The sequence below is a fragment of the Neolamprologus brichardi genome, chromosome 6, assembly GCF_056152115.1.
Source record: "Neolamprologus brichardi isolate AB-2024 chromosome 6, ASM5615211v1, whole genome shotgun sequence".
Taxonomy (NCBI): domain Eukaryota; kingdom Metazoa; phylum Chordata; class Actinopteri; order Cichliformes; family Cichlidae; genus Neolamprologus; species Neolamprologus brichardi.
Genome location: NC_142109.1, coordinates 29,437,353 through 29,452,755, shown reverse-complemented (window position 1 = coordinate 29,452,755; position 15,403 = coordinate 29,437,353). Strand labels below are relative to the sequence as shown.

Genomic DNA, 15,403 nt, shown 5'->3' with positions numbered 1-15,403 from the left:
ACCCTGCTTTAATGTCCTTCCTGATACTGCTGTATTCCATAAGACTTGAACTGAGTTCATGCACTCATCAGTACAGTCTTTACTGATGTCAGAGTGTAAGTAGTTTACTTATAGACAACTGGACATCATCCTTTTTCAACTAGAGGAGTCACTACCTTGCTGCCTTTTAGAAAGAAATGTTTAAGGCACTTCCTCTCTTTTATATCCAATCTATTGTCCAATCTGACCCACTGCATAGAAAATTAAAATTGCAAGAGAGGAGGGCATCATTTTTGGAAATATTTCCCCATTTATTGCACCAGGAAACATTGCACTGACAGAATGGATAACGTCACAAACCAAAGCACTAATTGATGATATGATATGATGATGTTTACTGTCTATTGGTTTTAACAGATACTTTATATTTAATTGTCTAATGTTTAATGAACTTCTTTCAACTAAAGAAAGGAAAAATGTTGGTGGTACTAAAACAACTTAACTTGTCTGGCACTTGAGATTAAATTGGGCTTAATGTGATCTTGTTCAACAGAAATTAGTCTAACCGCTCCTCTCTAACCCTGTTGCATCATTACATCAACCTTAGTCCCAACAAAACTCTTTGAAGGTGTTTCATAAATTGAGTTTTCACTTTGCCAAACTGTCCTCTCTTTAGAGGTGGAAAATTTAAAGCGGTCCCCAAGACACACACATACAAGTACACACACACACGCACGCACACACACAAGAATAACCAGCAGCACACTCCTGCACAATTAGGGTGGAGCACTCATAATTTCGTCGTACAAGTACAATGATGATAAAGGGCTATTCTATTCTATTCTGCACACACAGCTACAGTGTCCAGCCGCCATTGAACTGTAAACTGGGGTGGATGCTTTTTCTTCATGTGAACTCCAGTTTGGCTGCTGTTCCACTGGATTCATTCCTTACATACAGACGAAATGTACCCTGTTCCCTCTCTGCACTTCCTAATTAAGGCAGAGTGCAAGACAGCAACACACATAGAGAGAGAGAGAGAGTAAGGTGGCCAGATTTGTGAATTCTTGTAACAAATCCAAAAACAACATGCACTCACATTAGTGAATGAGACTTAAAAAAAATCTGTGAACCTAATTAAGTCATGAGAATTAAATCTGATTATATGAGTCTCTGCACCAGTAAATATACTGTGAGCACGGAAGGACAGCATGTCAATCATCTGCTGCTGGGGACAGAAAACTCCCCACGGGAATCTTACATCTTTATCTCCCGGACATCAAAGACCAAAGTACACTTTTGGAGGAATGGGATCTTGTCCAAGACTGAAGAAGGAATGTTTCAGAGCTTAGGAGACTTATCTGGATTTGCTTCAGTTATGCACCACTTCCAGTTTACATGTGAATTGTTCATACTACAGCACTCAGTGTAGAACATCCTGCTTCATTAGTCACAACTTCATGGGAAATCCTACCAAAGCATCAACAATAACAACTCCCTGGCAGTCATAGTTTTTCTTATATTATTTTGGTGTATAGAGAATCCTTGAGACATTGATATTGTAAAGGCAATCAGACCCTATGAATCAAAAGGAGATAAAACTTTAATGTGGTCCAGTTATGCTCATTTCCAGTTCCTTTCTTATTCCACTACAGTAGCTTTACATTACAGCTCAAAATCACTCTTATTTATCTAAACCATGACCCTCATTAAAGTTGCCTTTAAGACAACCTTCCTCTGACTCGCTGCCCCTCTCAAACTGATACTTTTCCCCCAGCTTTAAAAATTAAACAGGACCTATCATACTGATTTCACACTCCATGAGATATTCTTATTCCTGAACCACATGATTCACATTTGAAAATAATACTGGATCTTGTTGTCTCAAATCAAGCTGTTTAGCTGCCATCCCTTCCATTTAAACCAACTGTCCTCTGACTGCTCCTGCCTTATAAACAGAAAGTTTAAACATCAAGTAGGTGGGACTTTATGTGGTAACAGCCTGCACTGTGTGTCTTAGATCATCATATTAAAGATATCCAGTCTCGCTGACATCATGCAGGTCTAAGAGCAGGACAAACGGCCTGAAACAGTGCTGAGAATAGTTCGAAGCCTGAACTTTGGGCTCACATGGATTACTTAAAATTTCATTTAACATAATCATCACCATTGTAACAGTAACAGTGATAGAAAATAAGGACGAGGAAAACGTATCATGAGTTCACTTAAACCCATATGAGACAGTCTCTTTCACCTTTGCACGAGACTTGAGACATTTTGTTATTTTTAAAGAAAGAATATATTTTTGATTAATTGTTTCTTGCTTTTCTTTATATTTCTCTTTGTGTTTTTTTTTTGTTATTATTTTTCGCTGCCGACTTATCTTGATTTCGTTACTCAAGCACTTTAAGTCCCAGTTGTTAAAACGTGACAGCTAAATGGGTGGTCCAAGCTTAAATATCTACTGTCAAATATATGATAAGTCCGAAAAAAATGTTTACTCTGAAATAAATGCAGCAAATCAAAACACATTTTTTTCTTCTGCCCACACAGACACAGACTGAACAGCATCTGCTATGTTCCAGCGTTCGTTCTCAGAGATGAACAGATGTATAATCCAAACGCCACATAAACACCAATCCTCCCATCTTCTTGTTTACTCTTGATGCTGTGTTTACAAACTATAGCTTATGAGGTATTTTCCTGTATCCTGGTTTGTTGTAACTTTAAATCATTCAGTGCTTACACCTTATTAGTAACAGAAAAGCATTAGAAAGCATTAAGTTGCTTTATCAAAGACCAATTAAGTTATTTATATTGTCATTGCCAAACAAATTTAGCAAATTGAAGACAAACTGGTGTTTCAGTATATCTATTTCCAAATTTGTTCTACATATGGGTGCGGTCACATTTGATAGGGTTCTTTATTTTCTTTGATCAGTCATCGTTGATCGTAATGCGTAATGTGATATATACGTTGTACCAAAATCTTACACTATATATTAAAGATACCCATTGCTGCCCTGATCCCTGGTTTGTGGACTTGCATTTTGAACTTCCACTATGGTTTATAGCTGTCTGTTAGTTTTTTTAAAGCCTGATGTGACTATATCTGGTAGAGCCAGCAAACTGGATGCACAAAGTTCATCCATAAACTACATGAGTGCATCACACAGACACAAACACAGTGTGGCTACACTCAGCTTTGACCCCAGTGATGCAAACTTATCTCGATATGTTTGCATCAGTCTTGATATAATTGGGGAGATATTTAAAAAGTCCTCCTCCACAAATCCTTCGCAGGTCGCATTAGAAGGCCGAGTCGGTGTATCCTTCGTGGCCCAACCTATCCCAGAATTCATAGCGCGGTCTAGCCAATTTCAGTATCCACCAATGGAGGCAGCTACTTAGTTTTAATATTAGTCTTTATGGGTCACAAAATGTAGCTGTGTAAACTTCAAATATCTGCTTGGTTTATCAAGACATATTTGCAAAAGTGCTCCGACGTTTTTGGAGACGTCTGTTACCCACCAGCTCAAAGCTGACCGGGAGGTCGAGGCCCACTAGAGCCGGGGGGAACACCGCACTCCTGAGTAAGGGTCTGAGAGGAGAGAGAGGCCATTGTGCCTCGACCTCCTGGTCAGCTTCGAGCTGGTGGCCTCTGAAGGATGCGGCCTATTTTGTGAGATCTTGCAAAACGTTTGCAAGATCTTGCAAAAGTTCATCTTAATTTTTTTTTCTCCAATATCCCTTGCAGGGCTCCGTACTTCATGCAGCATTGTCAACACAAATAGATAAAGTGATGAATGTGGGACAACCTAAAGCTGCCGGGAACAATCTGAGAGGGTGTCAGAGGTTGGTGGTCTCGATGCTACTGACATTTTCTCAAACAAAAGTACCCCCAGGTAAAGAAATATAGTTTCAAGTTGTTGGCTTATATCCTAGAACAATTGTTTTTCTTTGTATATCACAGTGTGAATCACATACTCTCTAAAGGAATTATAATGACAACAAAATACAGAGCTTTAGAGTACCTGATTACTTGTTTGGATCTCTTCAAGCTTTTTAGCATTGACATTCATGGTTCATTCAGGTGTGATCTTCAATACTGTAATAATGACCCTATCAGAATTGACAGCTGTGCATGTATGTGTGAGGCCTGTACAGTAGTGGAAGAAATTATAACACAACTTTCTTTGATGGTTTCCAAACAATAACTCTCTAAATTACAGTAACTCCTGTCCAAACATCCTGTTTAGGAAGGAAACTCCTGAAAACCAAAGGACAAAAGTTTCAGGCTCATTTAATAGGACCAATAAACTTGTTAAATCTTTGGCATTTACACTGACCTAAGAAAGTTTTTTTTAAATAAGCAAGAGGGTTTTCTGAAACAGGAAATGTTTTATTGCCCTCCACCCATCTCTCAACCATCTCACAATCCAGATGTCAAGTCCTCTGAGAGAACACATCGTCACATCAACATAAAATCCAGTGGGCAAGACCCCCTGGAAACACAGACTCTGATTCGATGGGAAACCAGCCACTCTGAATCACTGCAGGGACATTTACTGTAAGCATGACCAAGACTGTTACCATCACCTCTATGAGACCAAAATACTATTTTGGAGTTGTTTTTCATACCATTTTACATTTTAATGAGTGTATTTTTTTGTTCTCACTACATTATAAACATGGCTCTGCATTTTAAGCCATCAGTTTCATGGATTAGTTTGCAGTTTTGTCAACATGACAGTGTGATAAGCCTGTCAGCAGTCGTCACCAAGAGAAAAGTGATGCTTTTGACAGCTGATACCACAACTCGCCCACAACAAGCTCTTAAAGCTGCCAACAAACAGCTCAATTTGACACAGCTTACTTAAAGCTTCAGCAGCTAACGCCTGCAGATTTTATTCATTTATGTGTGAGGCCTGCTGAAGATGTACTTACGTTTGTTGCTTTCTTGTCTCAATTTGTTATTATTTATCATTTTGATCTGATCATTTTAGTTTATAAATGTTGTAGCCCATCTCAGCATGTGCTGTGCAAAAGTCTTGAGCCACACCTCATTTGTTTATATGTTGCTAGTAAAATAGCTACAGCAATTTATTGAATTTATTCATTTATATTCAGTATATAAGGCAAAAACAGAGTTTGCATATATTTGGTATGACCTCCTTCATCATTCAACACAGCCTGAGCTACCACGGTCAAGCTTTCTTGTAATGTCTTTAATTAAGCATCAAGAATAGTTCTCCAGGTTTCTTGAAGGACATTCAAAGCTCTTCTTTGGGTGTTGCCTGACTTTTGTTCTGTTGTTTTCCAAGATTATCCCACACTGCTTTAAAAATGTTGAAGTTTGGGCCCTGGGGAGGCCAGTCAGTGACTGATAGCATTCAATTGTGTGGCTTTCTATTCAGGTATGCTTTTATACTGGATGCCAGGAAACCAATACTAGGCTTAATAAACACAACAACAACAACAACAACAACAACAAAAAGTAGCCAATGTCCAGAGAAAAACTATGAAAGTTCTTTAGAAAACCTGGAGAACCACTTTTAAAAATACTAGAGTCTGGCTCCTTGGAAGCAAAATATAAAGAAAGGGTTGCCTAAGACTTTTTTCTATTGTATACTTGGGATAGATAACATAAAAAAGCCCTATTACAGAGCTAACATGGGTAGGAACATGTCTTTGCAGTATGAAAGCATCTACATCACAAGTGAAGTTTTGTAGTAAGCATCTTACCTTGCATCATGTTTCTATAGGCGTTGTCAGAGATGGAATAGATATGAGGGGGTAGTTCATGTCGTTTCTTTCCTTTGTACATTTCGATGATCTTCTCTGAGTAGATGGGCAGCATTTTGTAAGGATTCACCACCACGCAGAACAGGCCAGAGTATGTCTGAGAGCAGAGAATGCAGGAAAAGTGAGACAAGGACAACTTGCACAGTTTGCATGCTTGTTTCTGCCAGAGAACGAGACAGTAGTAGTAAAAAGTACAATAATCTGAGGAAATTCATAGTTTGTCGTCATTTTTCTAGTACTTTATTTAGGGTCAGAGTTTGTACATCCCAATCCAAATAACAAAGGGATAACAAAGTCAACAAGTTGCCATAAGAGTAAGGCATAAACTATTTTGTGAGCATGCGCTTGTTTTTAGTAAATACTTACATAAATGAGCCCAGAGAAGTACCTCTCGCGAAGATTGTGCAACACAGAGGCCTCATTTAGACAGGTGAGCTCGGCCATGTCCTCCACCTTGCTGAACTTGGGAGGGTTCATCTTCTGGATGTCATCTTTATTGACTGTTATCTTCTTGGCATTATCAGCCAGCTCCACCAGCACCTCGTCGCCATGCTCCTCCTTTATACTAGCTGCCTCAAAGCCATGCTTTTCTGATGGAACCCATACCAACTTCTTGGCTGCCCAGTCAGCCTGAGCCATCGGGCTGTTGAGGAAGTCTTTGTCAACAAAGAGGAACTTCTCATCCTCGGTAGGGGCCTTCGTGGACATCTTGGATTAAGGTGAAGGGCCAGCTGTCGATGACAAAAAATTAACTGAATGTTAGAAAAGAGGGAGCAGTAAGTAAAACAAAGATGGCTGACAGAAAGAATGCAAGTAAGGGCGAAAAGAGGCAACGGAAAGTCAGTAGCAGCAGTCAGTAAGAGACAAGAATCACTTGCAGGTACTGGAAGTACCTGATTGGGCCTATAGATAGCAAAACCCTGTATCAAGTAATGAGTAAGTCCTAGTGGGAGACATGCTATAAATTTGCCTCCTTGCTTGTGGTCGTAACCCAAAGAGTTAATATGCTTCATCTATCGGGGAGTTCCAGAGTGCAGCCATTCTCACAGACCTCCACCCCCCTCTCGACCCTGCACTCTCTCCCTGTCTCTCTCACACACCACAAGGGAAGAGCACAAACAATTCCCTTCCCTACTGTAGATCCAATGACTGAGGCTGGGAAATTGATTTTAATTAACTCAGCAACAAAGACCGCTACGTTTTGTCAACAGCTCTATCTCAAATAACTCTAAACCATTAATACTTGCTGGCATTTACTTATACTCAGTCAAGTCAGTGCTTAATTGTCAACATCCATTTTTTCCTGTCTTTCACTCTGCATCTCTCTCTCTCTCTCTTGCTTGCTCTCTCTTACTCTCTCTCTGTCTCCTGCTATGAGGCTTCAGTCTCGTGCTGTGATGACCATATATGGACCCCTTCTCTGGAGCAGGGCTTTTTTCTGCAGACCTAAACAGCAAGGCAAGTGAACTCCCAAACAAAGCCCATATAGGGAATAGTATGTCTCTTGCCGGCCTTGTCGTTTACTCCAAAATGATAACAGTAAGGCAGAGATCCTGAGGGGGCCCCGGAGCTTTAACAGTCGTGCTTCACACGGGGCCCTAGTAGCATTCATTTTTAAATGCACTGATTAAATCATGAACAAGTGCCTGGGACTCAGTCATGTCTGAAAAGGAGCATTCCTGAGCTTATGTGAAATGCTAACAGAAATATGTGGAGTAAATGTACATGCACTTAATACTTTTCAAGTGTTATTAAAAAAACGGAACCCATTAGGTCTAATTTAGGGACTGTTACATAACTATAAAACCATAATGTGATGGATAAAATGAAACAAGTTTGCACATTTTTGAGTGGGAAAAATGTTTTACTTTCTAACCTAAGATAGCTTATATATGAAATCCTGGTCTTAGACAAACTAAGTCACAAACAAACTATAAAATATACTGCAAAAGTATTAGCTTGAAGCACAAGCAAACACTGTCTATAAGTCAGTGGATGAAAGCAGTAAGTCAAGCACACGTCTGAGAAAACAAGGAAGGAACCCTCTGATGATCTGGTGATTTTCTGCAGATAAATGTAAACACACTTTTCCTGACACTCCCCGTATACTTAAGTGTGTGCAGCCAATCAAGTTGCTCCTCCTCACTCTCTTTAACCTTTCTCACCATCTTGAGTTAATACTTAATACTTGTGGAGTCCACTCTCACTTTCTGTGGTGTTGATACAGTTTGGTGCTCAGTAAGTGTATCTTGAAGACAGAACAGGGTTCAGAGGGAAATGTCTCACAGTCACGACGATGGTTTGTCATCGCTGGCATCTTTATTCGTCATGAGACTAAACTACACATAACCCAGTATTATTGATCTGTCATAACTTTAACCACTAAATATAATATTAAACTCTCTCCTGTGTAATCATCAAACCAAATCAGTATTGTCTCGGTTCTAGTTTGTCAAAAAATATCACACCAAGGCTAAAAATAAAACTTGTGATGAGACCAATAAACTGGATCATTATTCCAGAGTATCTATTAAAAATAATAAACAAGTGGAAATATCACTCAGGAGACTAAGTGACCTTTCTATTTGTGGCTGACCGAGTGGCTGACAATTTTACAACTTTTCTCTCTTCTTCCTGTTATCCTTTTATCAATAAACTCAGATGCATCAGGTTTTCCAGGCCTTTGCTCAATGTTTGCTATTAAAACATGAAAATTGTTTAATTGAATTTATTAAAATATACACTTGACTTGTTCCAGGAAGTGTTTCCTCTTATTTTCTGACCACGAATATCCCAGTGCTTGCCAAACTGTTCATTTAACTGTTCATCCAGAAACCTGTGATGCTGTGGCAAAATTACTCTGTTTAAAGCTGCATCCAAGTTTTACATATATATAATTGAGTTGAAATACTCAGTTATTAGACTGTCCATTAGCTTGTGTGGTTATGACAGTGAAAGCCCTTGAAATAAAACAGATGGGAGACTACGTCTGCATGCCAAATATCCTTGGGCAGGATACTAGCCCCAAGTTGCTATGAATGTGTGTTAATGTTAGAAAGCACTCATAGAAAAAAGGCTTGTATGAATGGGTGAATGAGGCATGTATAAAGCGCTTTGAGTGCCTCAGGAGAGCAGAAGAGTGTTATAGAAAAAATCAGTCCATCACCCCTCCAAACCCATCATGACAAGATTAGTTAGCTGTATGTGAAAATTGTCACGAGTCTGTGCTATCTGCATCTTCAGGGAAAACATACTGGATATACATGCAGCCTAATACAACCATATTTGGAAAACAGGAAACTCAGTTGTCAGTGGGATGTGGTTCTTAGATAGACAGACCTTTCCCCTTTTTTTTATGATCGGGAATACTTTTTACAGTTTTTTTTTTTAATATATGTATTTATTTTACAGTATTAACTGTAGTTGATTAACTTAACAATAATACTACGTCGTCTGTTGCACTTTATCTAATGCACAAATAAGTGTTTGCATACAGGAGATGTATAATTACATAATGAGCTGACGCCCAGATACGTAAACTATGTCATTGCTTTTAACTGTCAGAAGAAGTTGTGAATAAAACTCATATGCTAGGCTACCATAAAACATTAATTAAAGCATATTTTTAAAATAATGTTTCATAGTAGCTACAAAGTTCACATTAAAGCTCTGCAACCGCCATTATCTACAGACTCCCTCTTCCTTAAACGCATTTAAAGTTATGAGGGGACAGGTTTGACAGGTGCACTTCATGACCGCCGCTGCACGCTTCCACTAAAGGATATACTTACATAATGTGAAGAAACGGGTGTTCAGGGGAGCTTTGGCTTTGGAAAGTTGGAGTTTGGAGAAGCCGGCGTTGACGAGGTACTCCAAAAGCGAACAGTCCAAATGACCCTCGTCAATTTCAAAGCCTTAACATTTAAACTGCGGACTGTTGCGCGAGGGTGGAGCTGTACGAGGGGACCCTCCTCCTCCTCCTCCAGCTGCAGCATCGTCCAGTTGCAGGCTGCATCTGTCAGCGGGGCTGCGGAGGCAGCGGACATGCGCACTGCGGACACCAGCAGGTTCGAGGAGTCACAGGGATGTAAGATGAATGAAAAGGCGCTGAATGGAGTGGAGGGTGCTGCTGACAGAGAAGCAGAGGATTAAAAGGTCATATATAACAGTCAACAGTAAAATGGAAAACACCATAACTCCCTAATCTCCATGCTTACTGTTCCAGCACAAAGACATCACGTTTGTGTGTAAGACTAGCGCACACACTGGCTGTGAGGTCAGGTTATGGTTGTAAAATAAATTGGCGTGTAATAGAGTTTTAAAAACGTCTCATAAGTTTTTTAATATCTTGAAATTGACTGCAGCTAACAAATCCAGTACATCTAAATCCACAACATTTATGTTACAAAACTATACACCTATAAACTAAACTATATACAATATATATATATATATATATATATATATATATATATATATATATATATATATATATATATATGTGACATATTTTTTATAAATAAAATGATCCAAATTGATATAGAACTTCTCGTTAAAATGAACTACATCATGAGCCAAACTACATTAAAATACCCCTAAAAATAATAAAGCCTATGTAACACAGCAAGGTTCATTTTACATCTTGGTTATGAGTCTACCATAAGCACATTATTCAGATTAATAGACCGATTAACTCAAATTCTCACAAACTAGATATTTTAGTGTCAGTGATACTGTGTTAAATTAAATAATAACTTGTTTTTTATTAATTAAAATGAGATCATTTGTATAAAACTAGATAACTAAACCTTCATATTTTAAAAGTAACTGCAGTTTATATTAAAAAAATATAAAAGAAAATGTGTTATAGTATTACCAAAGGGAACATCCTCTCCTCTCCCTCCTGTCCAAAGAATTAGTTCAATTACTTTACATTCTTGTAAATGGACAAGCCAAATGTGTGTTTGTAGGTAAACAGCATAGCTCAACTTGAATTTATGTGTTTATTCTTTATGCGTCATGACAGATTTTAGGAACATTTCATGACTTGATTTGTTGTTTCCATTAATTGAATCATAAAAGCTGGACCCACAATAAACACAGAAGCCGAATAATTGGTTCAATTTGAATCTATGAGTCAATTGATTATATATTTTCCAAAATCTTAAAAACATGCTATCACTTGCTGTCTTAACTAATTTCTTTGGAAAGAGTTGGTTCAAAAATATTTAGTAATTCAGCACTAATCAAGCCAAGTGTTTATTGGGCGCCTTGAATCATAATTAACTGTTGTTATCAGTTTGCATGTTCTCTCTATGTCTGTGTTTCTTCCAGGTGTTCCAGTTTCTACTGTTTAAAGACATGCATGTTAGGTGATGTATGTGTTATTCTACAATGGCTGTAGGAGTGGATGTGTGGGATGGAGTTGTCTTCTGTCTGTGGCAGTACATTTTCAATGTAATTAAAATGTATTTCTATGTACTTTCCCTGTAGAAAAACCTTTTTAACATAATTTACAGGTGTCATGTTTCAAAGAATTTATTCAAAGGCAATCAAGAAAGTCTTTACAATTTAGACAATTTAACTGAAGTCTAATAAAATATTATTTCAAATTGCAATTCGTTATTTTGTATTATTTATTTCCACACACCTCTGAGTTGAATCTAATAAGGCTAAACAGTGGGAAATGGGAACAGGAATCATAATTATAAAACTGTGTGCTTCAGTCCTACACGTTCATAGGGTTTAAAGATTATGCAATGCGTTCCCACTCCTCATAAGGAAAACCAGCTGTCCCCTGCATAGGAATCCCCTTTTACTGTAACCTCCCTGGAGAGTTTCCCACCAGTACATAACTCATAATTCGCATAATAAATTGAGTTTCTTTGTGTGTGTGTGTGTGTGCACATCCCATCTTTCTGTTGCTACACACGCAGCAAACAGCTCCTCCCCCTGTCCTGCTGCATCCCTCCTGTGTGCAGCTTCTTTCCAATGGAACTTCCTTTATAAGGACACTTTTCTGTTTGTCCCGGTAAATCAAACTGCTGGTTGATAACTGCGCCAGAGACATTGCATTGCGTTCGTGTGTGTCTGTTTGTGTAAAAACCGATGACAGACCTAAGACCAACATTAAGGGCCTTCAGGTTCCCTCTGGCCAACATCAAGGAGATGGGGTGGCATTCGTGGAAAAGGACCATGGGTTGAAAAACTCAGCACAGACAGGCAGTGGGAGGGATGAAGAGTGAAGAGGAGGGAAAGAGGAACAGATACACTGAACAGAGAAGTTGCAGTGTGTGCCATATAAGGAGAATGGCGTCTGTATGGAATCTCTGCAGCTTTCTGTGTTACTTTCAAAGTCTAGCACAGGCAACCACCCCAAGCCCCAGTGACTAAATATGGTTCAATAGCAACAGGGTTGTTCAAACAAAGTTACTCCTATGGCTCCAAACTCTAACTCTATTTACCTGCAGTTAGCTGTGACAGACAACTGGTTTATAGCTTCTGTTTAGTGCACATAAGAGAAAGACTTGTTATTTTCTTGTTATTTTCAGTGAGATAAAATATGAAATTAACAATTTGCAGCTTGAGGCTAATGCCTTTGAAATAAGTACACATAGACTTGGGATTCCCTCTGAACTAAACAATGTATAACAGGATCATTTTCCAGAATAAGAGCCATAATAATGGATGAAGGTAGAAGGAAGGATTATTATTTATTTGTATTGAAAGTTAATCTGTTCTAAACTTTGTCCTGACACACCTTTAAGGAGGAGACAGCGGGAGTGAACATGGATTAAAACCTCTGAGTGAATGATGGCAAAATCCCACTCCAAATGAAATAAACCTAAGCAGGATTTTCACTTAGAAATCAAAAGTTAATCATCTGTATTTTATTTCCACACAGCAAAGGAATTAACACGCAGCAAGTGAATTCAAACAGGTCACTGTTTATAGTAAACCAGCCAGAATGGCTAAAGCAATTGAGCACGTACATGTGGAGGATTCCCTCGAAGCAATAAAAACAAGCTGTCATATTAAGATCTCGTACATACAGCATGTTTCATGTGTATTTTTTCTTCACCCTCATGTCCGTAGATGGTCATCTATTGGAGAGAAAACATGTTTATGGATATGTTTGACCCCCAAGGAATGCAATTGCATTCTAATTTAAGCACAGAGGCAAACGTCAGTTCAGTCTGCAGCAGTCAAAGGATCACTGCATTTAACACTATTTATACAGCTGCCTGTTTTGCATACAACTCATTTATACAGTGGAGGAGAAATGCTACCAATTATGGGGCAAACTACCAATTGAACAATCGTGTCATTGTTCAACTTCAGGAGCTTGTAAAGCCATTTTAAAGAGAATGGATATATCAGATGTCAGTGAAGTAGGTATTTGAGTACCTCAGCTTTAAGGACAAATCAGGTTTGTTTTTGTAAAACCATGTAAATTCAGACATTTTCAGACGAACAAAGACATAGCGCTATTTTCATTTGATACTGGGAAACAATAAATTAGGACACCATAGAAAGTTAAGCTCTTCAACAAGCTGCACTAAAGGTACATCAATCATTTTGTGGCCAAATTCAAGATAATACACCATGTGCTCAGTATTATCACTTCACTGTTTCAGTGGATGAATCTGAGACCTATGATGAGCAGAACCAAATGTGTATAACCTAAAAATAACTTAGACGTAGAGCAGGTTACAAATGGTTTAAACAGTGCAACTAAGTGCCCAACATCTATAATCAGGATAAGAAATAAAAGGCTGCCTCAGTAGATAATCACTTTCAGAAACTTAGGGCTTTAAGTTTGAGATAAAAATGTCAAGTTCCTTAAAACGGTGAGAAACTATGTGAAGAGCTTGATGCAGTGCATAATTAGCGTGGGATCTGGGCTACACACAGTATACACATACAGTGGGGCAAAAAAGTATTTAGTCAGCCACCGATTGTGCAAGTTCCCCCACTTAAAATGATGACAGAGGTCAGTAATTTGCACCAGAGGTACACTTCAACTGTGAGAGACAGAATGTGAAAAAAAAATCCATGAATTCACATGGTAGGATTTGTAAAGAATTTATTCGTAAATCAGGGTGGAAAATAGGTATTTGGTCACCTCAAACAAGGAAAATCCCTGGCTCTCACAGACCTGTAACGTCTTCTGTAAGAAGCTTTTCTGTCCCCCACTCGTTACCTGTATGAATGGCACCTGTTTGACCTCATCATCTGTATAAAAGACACCTGTCCACAGCCTCAACCAGTCAGACTCCAAACTCCGCCATGGCCAAGACCAAAGAGCTTTCGAAGGACACCAGGAAAAGAATTGTAGACCTGCACCAGACTGGGAAGAGTGAATCTACAATAGGCAAGCAGCTTGGTGTGAAAAAATCAACTGTGGGAGCAATCATCAGAAAATGGAAGACATACAAGACCACTGATAATCTCCCTCGATCTGGGGCTCCACGCAAGATCTCATCCCGTGGGGTCAAAATGATCATGAGAACGGTGAGCAAAGATCCCAGAACCACACGGGGGGACCTGGTGAATGACCTGCAGAGAGCTGGGACCAAAGTAACAAAGGTCACCATCAGTAACACACTACAACGGCAGGGAATCAAATCCCGCAGTGCCAGACGTGTTCCGCTGCTGAAGCCAGTGCATGTCCAGGCCCGTCTGAAGTTTGCCAGAGAGCACATGGATGATACAGCAGAGGATTGGGAGAATGTCATGTGGTCAGATGAAACCAAAGTAGAACTTTTTGGTATAAACTCAACTCGTCGTGTTTGGAGGAAGAAGAATACTGAGTTGCATCCCAAGAACACCATACCTACTGTGAAGCATGGGGGTGGAAACATCATGCTATGGGGCTGTTTTTCTGCCAAGGGGACAGGACGACTGATCCGTGTTAAGGACAGAATGAATGGGGCCAAGTATCGTGAGATTTTGAGCCAAAACCTCCTTCCATCAGTGAGAACTTTGAAGATGAAACGAGGCTGGGTCTTCCAACATGACAATGATCCAAAACACACCGCCCGGGCAACAAAGGAGTGGCTCCGTAAGAAGCATTTGAAAGTCCTGGAGTGGCCTAGCCAGTCTCCAGACCTCAACCCCATAGAAAATCTGTGGCGGGAGTTGAAAGTCCGTGTTGCTCGGCGACAGCCCCAAAACATCACTGCTCTTGAGAAGATCTGCATGGAGGAATGGGCCAAAATACCAGCTACTGTGTGTGCAAACCTGGTAAAGACCTATAGTAAACGTTTGACCTCTGTTATTGCCAACAAAGGTTATGTTACAAAGTATTGAGTTGTATTTTTGTTATTGACCAAATACTTATTTTCCACCCTGATTTACGAATAAATTCTTTACAAATCCTACCATGTGAATTCATGGATTTTTTTTTTTTTTTTTTTTTTTTCACATTCTGTCTCTCACAGTTGAAGTGTACCTCTGGTGCAAATTACTGACCTCTGTCATCATTTTAAGTGGGGGAACTTGCACAATCGGTGGCTGACTAAATACTTTTTTGCCCCACTGTAGATATAATTAAGTTTTGTTGATTTACTGTTGTTGTTGTGTGGTCTTTGGGGTCAGATAAAATAAAATTATCAAG

General features: G+C 39.1%; 1 protein-coding gene across 3 annotated transcripts in view; it reads right to left on the bottom strand.

Moving 5' to 3' along the window:
* myh11a (myosin, heavy chain 11a, smooth muscle) overlaps nucleotides 1-9,694 on the bottom strand; it is a 32,857-nt gene extending 23,163 nt beyond the window's left edge. For all 3 annotated transcript variants that reach the window (XM_087842052.1, XM_087842053.1, XM_087842054.1), the window contains exons 1-3: nucleotides 9,576-9,694; nucleotides 6,151-6,515; nucleotides 5,725-5,881 (exon numbers count right to left, since the gene is read on the bottom strand). In XM_087842052.1, coding sequence (XP_087698178.1) covers nucleotides 5,725-5,881; nucleotides 6,151-6,492 — 499 coding nt within the window. In that variant the 5' untranslated portion in view covers nucleotides 6,493-6,515; nucleotides 9,576-9,694. The remainder of the gene's footprint in view (nucleotides 1-5,724; nucleotides 5,882-6,150; nucleotides 6,516-9,575) is intronic.
* Between the last annotated feature and the right edge of the window lie 5,709 nt (nucleotides 9,695-15,403).